The sequence below is a fragment of the Fragaria vesca genome, linkage group LG6 (genome assembly GCF_000184155.1).
Source record: "Fragaria vesca subsp. vesca linkage group LG6, FraVesHawaii_1.0, whole genome shotgun sequence".
Taxonomy (NCBI): Eukaryota; Viridiplantae; Streptophyta; class Magnoliopsida; order Rosales; family Rosaceae; genus Fragaria; species Fragaria vesca.
Window position 1 is genome coordinate 27,103,801 of NC_020496.1, and position 12,749 is coordinate 27,116,549.

A 12,749-nucleotide genomic window follows, 5' to 3' on the forward strand; every position below is an offset into this window, starting at 1 on the left:
TTACAAAAAAAACCGGCCGGACAAAAATCAACGGTTTGTCAAACTACAAGGACCAAAAGGTCATTTAGCCATCTTATTGGGCTGCAGAGACACTAATTGGGTTTTACTTAGACGGTAAGTTTAACAGTTTAATCATATAAGAACTTTTACCGTCGAAAAAGAAAAAGAATTTTACTTTTGCTCTCTTTCTTCTTTGTTTGCTCCATTCTACTGAGCTCTGAAACTTGATCACTCTCTCTCTCAAAAATGGCGAACGTCTCGGTCGCCGCGGAGTGGCAGCTCCTCTACAACCGCTACTACCGCAAGCCCGAGGTCTACCGCATGACGTGGAGCCACGTGGACTTGAGCCGCAACAAGGTCGCCTGCGCCCCCTTCGGTGGCCCCATCGCCGTCATCCGTGACGACTCCAAGATCGTCCAGCTCCGCGGCGAGTCCGCCCAGCGCAAGCTCCGCATCTTCAATTCCTCGGGCCTTCTACTCGGCGAGACCATCTGGAAACACCCCGGCGGAAGATTGATCGGAATGTCCTGGACCGACGACCAAACCCTAGTCTGCCTCGTCCAGGACGGCACCGTCTATCGGTACAACATCCTCGCCGAGATCGTCGAGCCGAGCATCTCCATGGGGAAGGAGTGCTTCGAGCGCAACGTCGTCGATTGCGTGTTTTGGGGAAACGGCGTCGTTTGCATCACCGAGTCGAATCAGCTGTTTTGCGTTTCGGATTTCCAGAACCCGAACCCGGTCCAGCTGGCCGACCCGGGGATCGAGGACCCGCCGTACTGTATGGCCGTGATCGAGCCGCAGTACACTATGTCTGGTAATGTGGAGGTTCTGCTTGGGATTTCGGAGCCTTGGGTTTTGGCGGTGGAGGAAGACGGCGTGCAGCAGTTAGGCGTCGACGTCCTACGTGGACCGCTGCAGAAGATGGCGGTCTCTCGCGATGGTCAATGGCTCGCTTCGTTCACTCACGACGGTCGCTTGTTGGTCATGACTTCGAATCTCAATGAAATCTTAATCGAGCAGGAATGCGAGGTTAAATTCTACTCAAATCTTTCCATATTGTCAAATTAACACATCTAATTACTCTACTTAGTTTCGTAATTTAGCTTTGTGTAAGAATGTGCTGGTTTCGGAGCAACATTACAGTTAGCATTAGATGATAATGTGTATGTATGTATTGTGCAATGCAGTCTGCGCTTCCTCCGGAACAGCTGGCGTGGTGTGGAATGGACACGGTGTTGTTGTATTGGGACGATATACTGTTAATGATGGGTCCTCGAGGGGACCCGGTGCGGTACTTTTACGATGAACCAATTATTCTCATACCGGAGTGTGATGGAGTGAGGATATTGTCGAACTCCAGCATGGAATTGCTTCAACGAGTGCCTGATTCTACTGAATCCATCTTTAAGATTGGAAGTACGTCGCCTGCGGCTTTGTTGTTCGATGCTTTGGATCATTTTGACAGACGAAGTGCTAAGGTAGGGTACTCATTTCTTGTTTCTAATCAAATGGAAATGGTTGATCTTTATGACGTTATTTTGGTAAAGGTCTGATTTCATGTTGACCAGGCAGATGAGAATTTGCGACTAATACGTGCATCATTGTCGGAGGCTGTTGAAGCATGTATTGATGCTGCCGGTCATGAATTTGATCTCTCACGTCAACAAACACTGCTAAGAGCTGCAAGCTATGGTCAAGCTTTTTGCAGGTTAGTTTTGGGTTATATTGCAGTAGAATATGATCATTCTGATCTTTTTGGTCTTACCCATCCTTTATTTGCTTGGGTTTAAATGGTTGCAGGTTTTCTTTTCTAAATTTTAATCAGACTAAGGTGCTGCTGATATTCTTATTTATTTCCAAGCCTGATAAAGTGGATGTCTAGCTAATAATTTCTATATTATTGACTCCTTCATGCTTCATTGTTATCTAGTTTCATTAGAACCGGGAACCTAGTTATAGTTTCAGTAATGGAAGAAACTTGATATCCAAGTTTTCTGTCAAGTAGGAGTTCCAAAACCGAAATAAGTTTTTCTCAGCGCCCCCCCCCCCCAAGTATTTGGAAATATTTCATATAATGAAGGTCTTTTTAGTTTTTACCATTTGCTAGTCCTTTTAAAATCAATGATCTATCCATAGGTGAATCTCCTTAGCTGCATAGATCTTAGTACATTATTTCTGATTTTTGCTCTCGGTAATGATATCCAGTTGGCTTTGGCAGCAATTTTCAACGTGATCATATTCAAGAGATGTGTAAAACGTTGCGAGTATTAAATGCTGTGCGGCATCCTGATGTTGGAATGCCTCTTAGTATTCAACAATACAAGGTTTCTAAAGCTGGACTCGTGTAATTTTGTATCAGTAATGCTGAATACTCATGATAGTTCTTCTAATGATTCCGAATATGGTTGTTTCCTTCAGTTGCTTACACCGTCTGTTCTGATCGGTCGTTTGATTAATTCCTACAAGCATCTTCTTGCACTACGGATATCAGAATACCTTGGAATGAATCAAGTAAGTTTACTCTTTTCCATTTACATAGCTGATATTTGATTTGCTCCTTTTTGTAATGGATCGAAACCAGACCATAGGGGCCAACAATACAGAAATATGAAATTGTACTATTATGCATCTGTATCACTGTATGTTTGTTCTTGTACTATATACTAGGTTATTGAGAAAACTGTTTCTGCTTTCTTGAAATTAGAACTAATCCACGTGTAATCTGACTCATCTCTTGTTTTAATGTTTACAGGAAATGGTGATAATGCACTGGACATGTTCGAAGATAACAGCTTCCCTGGCAATTCCTGATGCAACTCTCCTTGAAATCTTACTTGAGAAGGTTGTGTGATTTTCTCCATTTCTTATCATGTTGTGTGTTCTCCTTCTACATTTGCAAGCAAACCAATCACCCTCTTATATTTTTCAGTTGAAACTATCCAAAGGAATATCCTACGCAGCAGTTGCTGCTCATGCAGATAAGAATGGCCGCCGGAAGTTAGCTGCTATGCTTGTTGAACATGAACCGCGGTCCTCCAAGCAGGTCTTATTTTCATCTATTTATTTATTTTTTAAGATATTCTTACCATGTTTCTTATCTTTTATCCCCTGAGCTGAAACTTATATTATGAAAATGTGAAAGAAGTCTGTAGTCTTGATTCTGATTCTTTGCTTCAGGTTCCTCTCTTGTTGAGCATTGGAGAAGAAGACACAGCTTTAATGAAGGCAATTGAAAGTGGTGATACAGACCTTGTTTATCTTGTTCTTTTTCATATCTGGCAAAAGGTAATATGTCTAGAAACTCAACATGTACTCTGATTTTTCTGTTACAAGTTTCCTTATATTGGATTAAGAATACTATTCGGGGAACTAACAAATTGCTTTATTATGCAGAGAGAACCTTTGGCATTTTTCAAAATGATACACCCGAAACCCCTGGCGCGTGATTTGTTTGTGATTTATGCACGGTACGTTCACGCTAGCCTGATATATTCTTAAGTTGCATTTGTGTGTATTAATCTATATTTCACATGTATCTTGTGCTTTATCTGTTTCAGGTGCTATAATCATGAATTTTTGAAGGACTTCTTCCTATCGGCTGGACAACTTCAAGTAGGTGTCAGTTGGCTTTTGGTTTTATGTATACATAGCATGCATGAATGGAACACAAAAGAAAGTAATGCAGTTAAGCTTTCATATGAAGAGTGGGTTACCGTAAGTTAGTCATCTATTGTAATGGGAATTTTTCTTATATATCCTATTAGTTTGTCTGTCATCTCATATATGGAGAAGGCTTTAGCATAAAGTGAAGTGAAATTTTCCATGGAGCAACCGTTCCATAGTTCTTCCACTCTTTTTTAACTTTCCACTAGTGCTGAACTAAGAGACATGCTGGTTACTTTAAATTGTACAGGGGCTTGATGCGGAAATGGTTTGGTTTCACATATATTTTACTAGTTCCCACAGTTCATTGCTGTCATCAAACAACATTAATGTAATGATCAAGTTCTCGAGTACCTATTAATATCTTTTATGGGAACTCACGTTTTGTAGGAAGTGGCTTTCCTTGTGTGGAAAGAATCTTGGGAACTCGGAAAAAATCCAATGGCAAGCAGAGGATCTCCCCTGCATAATCCGCGCATTAAATTAATTGACCAGACCAAGTCTCTCTTCGAAGGAGCTAATAAGGATAAGGAATCCAATAGTCTCTTTGGAGAAGCTAATAAGGATAAGGACTTTACCTTTGAGTCAAAGGCTGCTGAGGAACATTCAAAATTGTTGAGGTTAGATTTGACTACGTTTGGTTAGCTGCAATGTTGATTTAATGAAACTAATGAGACATGCGATTGATTTTGTTAAAAAGGCTTCAAGGAATATATCATGTTATGGTGGTATATATAACAAATATTGTTACAATTAACTATTAGTTCTAACTTCCTAGCAATGTGTCTGACGCTGTTTATGGGTCAGCTTAGATATTTTCCTATTTCTAATTTACAGTGATAAATTTGTCGGTAACACATCACATATAAAATTTAATGTTCTCGTATATTGGTTTTCTGAATACATTTCTACAGGGCGCAGCATGGTCTAGAAGTGTCAACAAAGCAGGCTATTTTTGTTGATTCTAGTATCAGTGATACCATTCGAACTTGTATTGTGCTGGGAAATCATAAAGCAGCAATGAAAGTGAAAACTGATTTTAAGGTTGGTGAAGTTACACTCATTTAAAAAGGACTGAAGCTTGTGGCTTGTTCCAAACCTTTTTTCGCTTGTGCCTTCCGCGTCAGTTTTTATACAGTCATTGATTGCTCTGGTGTGCACTTCTCTCAGGTTTCTGAGAAGAGATGGTATTGGCTGAAAGCTTTTGCTCTGGCTACAGTCAGAGATTGGGATACCCTGGAGAAGTTTTCAAAAGAAAAGAGACCACCAATTGGTAAGGCCCTCATTTAATTATGGATAGGAATGACATTTCTGTTAAAAAGATGGAAATAGGGGAAATACATAAACAACTTTCAAACGTTGCTTTCTTTCTGTTCTTTATGGGGACAGCAATGGCAGGTTTGCAGACATACTAAGTAGATACCTCGTTGGTTTTCTCTTATGATAGGGTTTAGGCCATTTGTTGAGGCATGCATTGAAGCAGATGAAAAAGGGGAAGCATTGAAATATATCCCAAAACTCACAGATCCTCGAGAAAGAGCTGAGGTAACTTAACCTTTCTGATATAGAAACATATTACTGCTGTTGTGCGTGTGCTGCTTGCATACATTTTGTTCTATCAAGATGTCTTTTATTGATTGTGTTCTGTATAGCAGTCTAGTATCTCGTCTCTTCTTCAGAAGTCTTCTTTATAATTGTGGTCAGTAGCATTAAATGTTGAAAAGTGGTTCTTTAACAGTAGTTGCTTTGTTGCCATGGTGCCGTGCTAAGTAGCAATGGTTCAAATCTTCTTTGCACGCAACCGCTTTTCAATGAAATCTTAAATTTTTTGTAGGCTTATGGTCGGATTGGCATGGCCAAGGAAGCTGCTGATGCTGCCTCTCAGGCAAATGATGGGGAATTGCTTGGTCGACTGAGATCGACGTTTTCACAAAATCCTGCAGCTTCATCAATTTTTGATACTATTCGAGATAAATTGGGTGTGTCATAGTTTTTCGTTGATCTCTTGTTTTACTGTGCATTTGTGTCCATATTCGGTGGTACATTGTACATGGCAGATCGAATGTAAAGGAAATACAGATGAGTTCATGTGTTTCATATGAGTAAAATGTTTGGACTCTTACAGTTTGCTATCGCAAAAGCCATTCACGAAAACTGGAGTCTTGGTTGCTTTATGACAGTCCGAAAGGGGGAAATAGCTTTGACAGTTTCGATTTCAATTTCCCAAAGCCTATCTTATTTCATAAACATGATGATACAAATGTAGTACTTCAAGTTTACAACTGGAGCAACAATTGAAGTAGACGCATATTTAATCATGAAAATCAGCCTGCAGTAACCTCCCGGATGTTCACAAACAGTTATTGACTTTACTCAGTCGCCTTAAAAGATGGATAGGCTGAACACTCGTATTTGCCATCCCACCTGCAATTTGTTTAAGAAGAAACATACGAGTCTTATTTTCTTTGCCATCATGAGCAATCAGATTTGTACCGGGAAAACTATGAGGCTGCTGTTACCTGAGTTCTTCGTTTTCTTGTATCTTCAGCTCCAAATCTTCTGCAAATGGCTTGAAAACGAGGTCTATCTTCTCATCGTCCACCTCTTCAAGAGTGGGTGGATTCCACTGTAGCCATGGCACCATGCAACATATAGAAATTGAGAAAATGGAAAGGAAAAACAGAACAAGACTTGGGGAGGGAAAGGTTACCTTAGGAGCGTTATCTTTGTCAATGGTGAGAGCCCTGATACCCTGTTCATCAAAATAGTAGATCATTGCATTCAGAAGTAGGAAGAGAAATTGGATTTTCGAAAGTGCTGATGCCTACAGATTATTACCTCGTATACATCCTCGGATATGGTGCTTCTTAATATATTGATTGTGAGTCGAAATTCCTTCTTCAGAGCTTCGGCCAATGTTTGCTTCCTTCCTTCACGAATCTGGAGAGTAAAGGGCAGAGAGGCAACTAAGCATGGTATCCATAATCTTGAGAGGGGGAGAAGTTTTTGCATAATTTGGTGAGGTAAAGATCCTAATTGTTGAAGGCTTCATGGGATGAGCCTTTAATTGTACAATCTCATGTACATTTCAGGCTTCTATTAACTAAACCGTTAACTAGGAAACATGACCATGGCCACTTCCTCTAACGACTAAAACTTGAAACCAAAATATGCAACTGATCCACTGTAAGAAACCATACCGATCTTAGTGTTATTCTCAGTCCTGTAGGAGATGATCTTTTCAAGCCCTTAAGAACGGGACCTATCCATCCATTGCCTTCTTTCTTTGCCTCAGCTTCCTGTAAAACAATAACATGTTTATAGAAATCGTACATGAGCAAATACTCATGCGATGAATCATGAAAGTCTTCACCAATCTGTTGATCAGAAATAGTGAAAAGAAACTTACAAATGAGTTTATAATCTCTGCCACAGTGTCCTTGGAGAAGCACTCATCAATTGTCGACTGCCTGAAAGGTAAGGAATGCTTAATGATTTGAATATGATATACGAAGTTCAGTCTTGATCAAAGTGGAGTTGGCAATAGAACACCAGTAACCGAGATTTATTACTTGTTTAAGACACTTTCTTCATCAGGCTGAACTGTCACAGAGAACTCTTCGATTGCAGCCTTCACTGCATTAGCATCTCCTGAGTTTAAGCTTACCAAGCGCTTCTCTAGATCAGACAGTTTCTGATGCACAAAAAAAAAAAGAAAAAAGAAAAAGGAAAAGTTCATTTTAAAACAATGACTTCAAAATCAAAGTGTTCAATGTTTTATTATAGAGTTCAAATTAGGCCTAAGAACATGTATTAAGACTTCAAGGAAGAAAATCATAACGAAGAGTGAGAAAATCACCTCAAGAGGGACAAAGTGTGTGGCCAATCCAGCTGCAACCAATTCCTTACCATTAAGTCTTGCTCCAGTTAAGGCCAAGAATTCACCTACACATCCACAAGTCACCATTCAGTCTTTCTTCTGTTAAGGTCAAGAAAAAGAATTTTCCTTTATATTATAGTCCACGCTTACCGAGATGCCCGGGAAGATGGGAAAGCATATATGAGAAACCACAATCAGTATGAAAGCCAATGCTTGCTTCTGGAGTGGAAAAAACCTATTAAAGCATTCATGAAATGTACCACAAAAAGAGCTGGTGTCACAGGACTAGATATCATGGCCGTAACTGTAAGAAATAAAGAGACTGGAATTGTACTCACAGTTTTTTCCGTGACTATGGAAAACTTCATTGGAACCATTAGAGAGGCACCTCCACCCATAGAAAGTCCATGGACCAGAGCAACCTATTGATATTAACATCAATTCTTGAGCGATACCTCCAATAACATAAACTGGAGGGGACAATATTGCCCTCGGGGAATGATAGAATCAGATTTTGCAAAGCATTACCTGTGTTTTCTTATAACTATGAATGTGGTGGCAAAGCCAATACATTCGGTAGACTACTTCAAGGCATGAATCCTCTGTCGAAGACCAAAAAGCAACTGATGAGGAACTTCACTTTCTATTACAATTCAGATAATACAATGCCTACATTGAAATGTAATGTAAATATTTTCCAGGAGAGTATTTACTTGATTTCCTGCCATCATAAAACATTTTCAAGTCCCCACCAGCTGAAAAAGCTCGGCCTGATCCCTATACAAGAAATACTTTGAACACATCACACAATGATGCTTGAAGCAAGAACAGAAGTCCATGGTTTCTAGTTCAGAACTAACCTTGATGATGACAAGCTCAGCCTTATCGTCTTTTTCCCACTTCTCCAAGTTTTCAGCAAGCAAAGAAACCTGCACACAGTATGAAGAAAAAGTGATTTCAATAACTAGTACGAAAATGCAACAATCTGCAAGTCGGAGTTGTTGATACTACCATATTTGATGAGATGACATTCAATTGACGAGGTCTGTTCAATGTGATCAACCTCACGTGCTCCATTTCTTCTACCAGAAGAACCTAAAAAGATTCACAAAAACACACATGTAATGATCAGGTACACTTATTATCTTCTGGAATGGTGGAATACAACACCAAAGAGAATATCAGGCGACCAGAAATGCAGAAGGAAGTTGATTACCGGTTCATCTGAAGTTGCAATTTCATGTGCCATTTTGATGATTAGTTAACTTGTGGGTCTAAATCCAACAAACTGCACAAACAAATAAACCCAATAATTGAAAGATGGCCAGTAAGGAAGAGATGAATTGCTTGAGCTACGTAGTGGACCAATTTCACAGAATCAGTTTCATTCAAGTAATTGATCAAGAAATATACAATACTCCAAAAGACATTGAAACTGAAACATACTTGAGAGCTAAAAAGATGAGAACTTACATCACCTGTGGAGCTGTTTGAAGAAAATGCAGCGAACGAAATGGGTTGTTGTCTGCTTGACCATTTATCTTGCTCGGTTTGGTAGAGATAAAAGGTTTCATGTACCTACCACACCCAACTACACCCATGATTCTGAAAATACGAGGTTTTGCGTTTCAAAGTAGCTAGGGGTGTGATGCCACCAACCCCCATCTCCGCTTGGTTGGGATTTTCTAAATTGTGATGCCTAGTTATAAAGTTTCAAATTTTATGTTCTTCCTTCTTTCCCTTTAATGTTTCGTTCAACCAAACATATTTTCCTGCGCATGGTTTTTGCTTACACTTTCACATTAGATCAACCATTAGCAAGCCTCTGCTACTAACAGATAAAATGGAGCCAATGATCACAAGAAAGGAAGATTCATGACTTATCATGACCAAATTAGCTGTTCCGAAGCCAATATATCAAACAAACAAAAAAATCACAAAGCAAACATGCATACTCTGAAATTCGATCATAAAACAAAGTGCCAAGCTCTTTAAATTCAATATCTTATATCAAAACCACATAATCTTCAAAACTGAAACACTAGATAATAGATAATGGAAAACGGATGTTCATACTCCCAACAAACAAAAGTTCAGAAAATATTATCATTCCTAGGTCCACCTAGTTTAGCTAAAGCACAGCGCTTCCGATGAAGGGAACAGCATATGAAGTAGCAGGATTACATAAAGATGTTTGGCCTGGATGCCTTGTAAGTTGTCTTCAGCTTCCTAGATGGGGGCCTAATCTTCCTGAGCACCAATGGGAACTTGATCTTGGAGTTGTGGAACTGCTTAGTGCTCTCCCTCTTGCAAAGTTTTGCTGGGATAGTTGCAGTCTTGATGATTTGGATGCACGGAGACCTCACCCTGTGACGAGATGCCATCTCAGTGTACATGTCTTCAACAGCACCATTAAGAGTGGTGTTTCTGTACTCCTTGTACATGTTGTGATAACCAGTCCTACTCTGGTATCGCAGCCAGATTCCGTAGTTGTTGATGGTAGTTGGATTTTTCTCAAAGATCTGCAGGCAGAAACCCAATACCAGAATTATTATTTTATTTAACAATTATTGTAAGATAACAGTATTTTATTCTATGAAGACTACTGCAGAAAAACTCACATCTAAATAAAATCTAATGACACAAGAAAGAAAATACAAGCACAATCAAATATCAAAGAATATGAAACAACAAAGACCTGAACTTTTGCCATTAAATAACCAAACAATACTATCATTTTTAACCTGAATTTGAGCTCAGATATCTGTGGATAAAGACTATTCCCGGACCACAAAAGGTCTCATAATGAGCTGGGATTCACATATATCATCCTCGCAATGACAAGAACAAACATAACTACACCTTGGCTTCACAAAATCTCACACCAAATTCAGTTCTAAGTAAGCATTACCAAACCCTAAACTTCAAGATAAAACTATGACCATAACCTCTTTGTTCCATCTGAATTAGGGCTCAGATTTAATCACTCAAAGAAATCTCGGAAGCCATTACAGATTTTAGAACCGAAAAACAGAAGACTATAACGAATAGAAAAGGAAGGGGAGAGATGGGAAGGAATAAATGTAGCGACTTGTTCGAGGCCAAACTCAAAATTGAGAGATTTGGAAGGCACGGAGAATCGCTTCATGGTTTGTTATTGCCAACCTTCAATGCAATTTGCGCCATCAATTAGACGCCATTGCTCTGCAAATTGGCTCATTGCAGTAACGCTATAGAAACAATAATAGAATAGGCTAATATCCAATTCAGTACTTGGCAAATATAAGCCCTACACTTGTATCAACATTACTTTCTTCAATCAGAACCTTCCCTCAGATATATGTGGATAAAGTCTATTCCAGGACCACAAAAGGTCTCATAATGAGCTGGGATACACATCTATCATCATCGCAATGACAAATACATAACTACACCTTGGGTTCACAAAGCCTCGCACCCAATTCAGTGCTATGTAAGCATTAACCAAACCCTAAACTTAAAGATAACACTATAACAATAACTTCTTCATTCCATCTGAATCATGGCTCAGATATATGTGGATAAAGTCTATTCCCAGACCACAAAAGGTCTCATAATGAGCTGGGATTCACATCTATCATCATTGCAATAACAAGTTTATATATACACACACACAAACAAGCAATACAATTCTTGTTAATCATAAACTTAAGCTATTGAAACAAACTTAAGAAGCCAACCGACAATTGGTAAAACAGACACATAATGGCTCAAAGAGTAAGCGCTATATTGACAGAAATGTAAGACAAATACCTCATTAATGGCTAAGATTTGCCCGTTGCTCTTCTTCACCTTTTTCAACTTCCTCAAAAAGTACCTAATCAAGCAAAAAAAAACATCAAAATATGATCCCAAATACATAACCTGAGATTGAAGGAATCAAATCGATATTACAAGCAACTTCACCATAATAAACAGAAAGTATAAACCTTTCAGGATTAGTTACACAGTCAAGAAGATGGCTTAGTTTACACTGGGGTCTTGTCTAAGATTCAAAGTTCCAATCTTTAAAGAATCAAAGTTTCAGTCTTTTAGGGATCAAAAATGCTTACCAGAACTTGGATTTGGCACGGACCTCATTGGTGTGCCAGAGCTTCATGCGGAAGATCTTGGGATGCTCATCCTTCTCAGTTGGGAGAGCTCTCCCCACCACCTGGTATTGATGATACTGTTTTCCAAACAAACCCATCATTTAGTAAACCCATCAAAAGCTTAAAACTTTGAAACCAAAATCACACAAACATGCGTGCAAAGTGTTGAAGGAGAACAATAATGGATGTGGAAGAAAAGGGAAGAGGGAAGAGGGTTTACCCTGAAAGGAGCCATTTGAGATTTGGGATGAGAAGCCGCCGCTGTGACTGCTGAGAGAGTGCTGCTGCTGCCTCCTCAACTCTTTCTCTTTGGCGACTATAAACATGTGAGAGGTTTAAAACCCTAGCTCCCCGTCTCGGTATCTGGGCTTTAGAGAGATCGACCTAATGAGGCCCAGTATAGTTTTTAGGTCAAAATGTGGCCCAATGTTTGCCCGGCCTAAACTTGCACAACTTTAAATTTTACTCTTAAACTTGCACATATAATACTGCACAGTCCCGTTCACACGGTCACTAGCTGACCATGAAACATTTGCTCAACTATCATTAGATTAGGCTCGTTTAAATCCAACGGATAAAAATAATGAGGTTAAATTAAACTAAAATTATTGCTTTGTATTTTTTTAATTATTTTTAAATGGCAATTAAGTCAATTGGTATGGAAAAGAAGACACCTACATGTCATATCTCTCTCCTCCGTCGTCTCTTCTTCTCCTCTCAGCCCCAAAATCTTAAAGTTTGCTGAATACCCAGATCGATTTGCAGCCCCTAATTCTTAAATTTAGTTGGAAACCCAGATTGGTTTCGCTTAGAGGAAGAAGATTTTGGATTCCGGAAATTAACGTTGTATTCTACGTCTGGGTTCTTTCCGACTATGAGTTTTAAGAACTGAGAATCCAATCCTATCACCTGCAAGTCGTGAAGCATCTCAAACAGGTTAGCTTTTCTTTTTCTAGTTTCGATCCTAGACCTTAATTTTGTTGTTTCTTTTATTGATACAGATTATGTTGAAATGAAATGATAGATATAGTTTCTTTTATATTACTTGGTTTGGAAAAGAATCAGATGTGGAC

At 39.2% G+C, this 12,749-nt stretch overlaps 3 protein-coding genes across 4 annotated transcripts; 1 reads left to right on the forward strand and 2 right to left on the reverse strand.

The window, feature by feature from the left end:
• Positions 1-246: 246 nt before the first annotated feature.
• LOC101312072 (vacuolar protein sorting-associated protein 16 homolog) lies at positions 247-5,816 on the forward strand. Its single transcript, XM_004303835.1, has 15 exons — positions 247-1,032; positions 1,191-1,481; positions 1,572-1,711; positions 2,222-2,327; positions 2,422-2,514; positions 2,756-2,845; positions 2,933-3,046; positions 3,181-3,288; positions 3,397-3,470; positions 3,561-3,615; positions 4,057-4,286; positions 4,581-4,710; positions 4,837-4,939; positions 5,114-5,211; positions 5,501-5,816. The coding sequence occupies exons 1-15, from the start codon at positions 247-249 to the stop codon at positions 5,654-5,656; spliced, it is 2,574 nt and encodes an 857-aa protein (XP_004303883.1). The 3' UTR covers positions 5,657-5,816.
• Positions 5,817-5,879: 63 nt separating this feature from the next.
• Positions 5,880-9,068, reverse strand: LOC101312365 (3-hydroxyisobutyryl-CoA hydrolase-like protein 5-like). The gene is made up of 16 exons (XM_004303836.1): positions 9,020-9,068; positions 8,763-8,834; positions 8,558-8,641; positions 8,407-8,475; positions 8,260-8,323; positions 8,075-8,148; positions 7,885-7,968; positions 7,697-7,781; positions 7,526-7,611; positions 7,239-7,360; positions 7,076-7,136; positions 6,867-6,965; positions 6,505-6,606; positions 6,377-6,418; positions 6,186-6,292; positions 5,880-6,090 (listed from the first exon to the last, which is right to left on the reverse strand). Exons 2-16 carry the CDS (start codon positions 8,793-8,795, stop codon positions 6,036-6,038), a joined length of 1,167 nt encoding a protein of 388 aa, XP_004303884.1. The 5' UTR covers positions 8,796-8,834; positions 9,020-9,068; the 3' UTR covers positions 5,880-6,035.
• A 362-nt stretch (positions 9,069-9,430) lies between these two features.
• LOC101312653 (60S ribosomal protein L18a-2-like) lies at positions 9,431-11,991 on the reverse strand. Of its 2 annotated transcripts, XM_004303838.1 has the most exons (4): positions 11,897-11,991; positions 11,638-11,753; positions 11,339-11,402; positions 9,511-10,068 (listed from the first exon to the last, which is right to left on the reverse strand). In XM_004303838.1, exons 1-4 carry the CDS (start codon positions 11,909-11,911, stop codon positions 9,727-9,729), a joined length of 537 nt encoding a protein of 178 aa, XP_004303886.1. In that variant the 5' UTR covers positions 11,912-11,991; the 3' UTR covers positions 9,511-9,726. The 2 variants fall into 2 exon arrangements, with proteins under 2 accessions (XP_004303885.1, XP_004303886.1); XM_004303837.1 differs by lacking the exon at positions 11,897-11,991 and having other exon boundaries at positions 9,431-10,068; positions 11,638-11,774.
• Between the last annotated feature and the right edge of the window lie 758 nt (positions 11,992-12,749).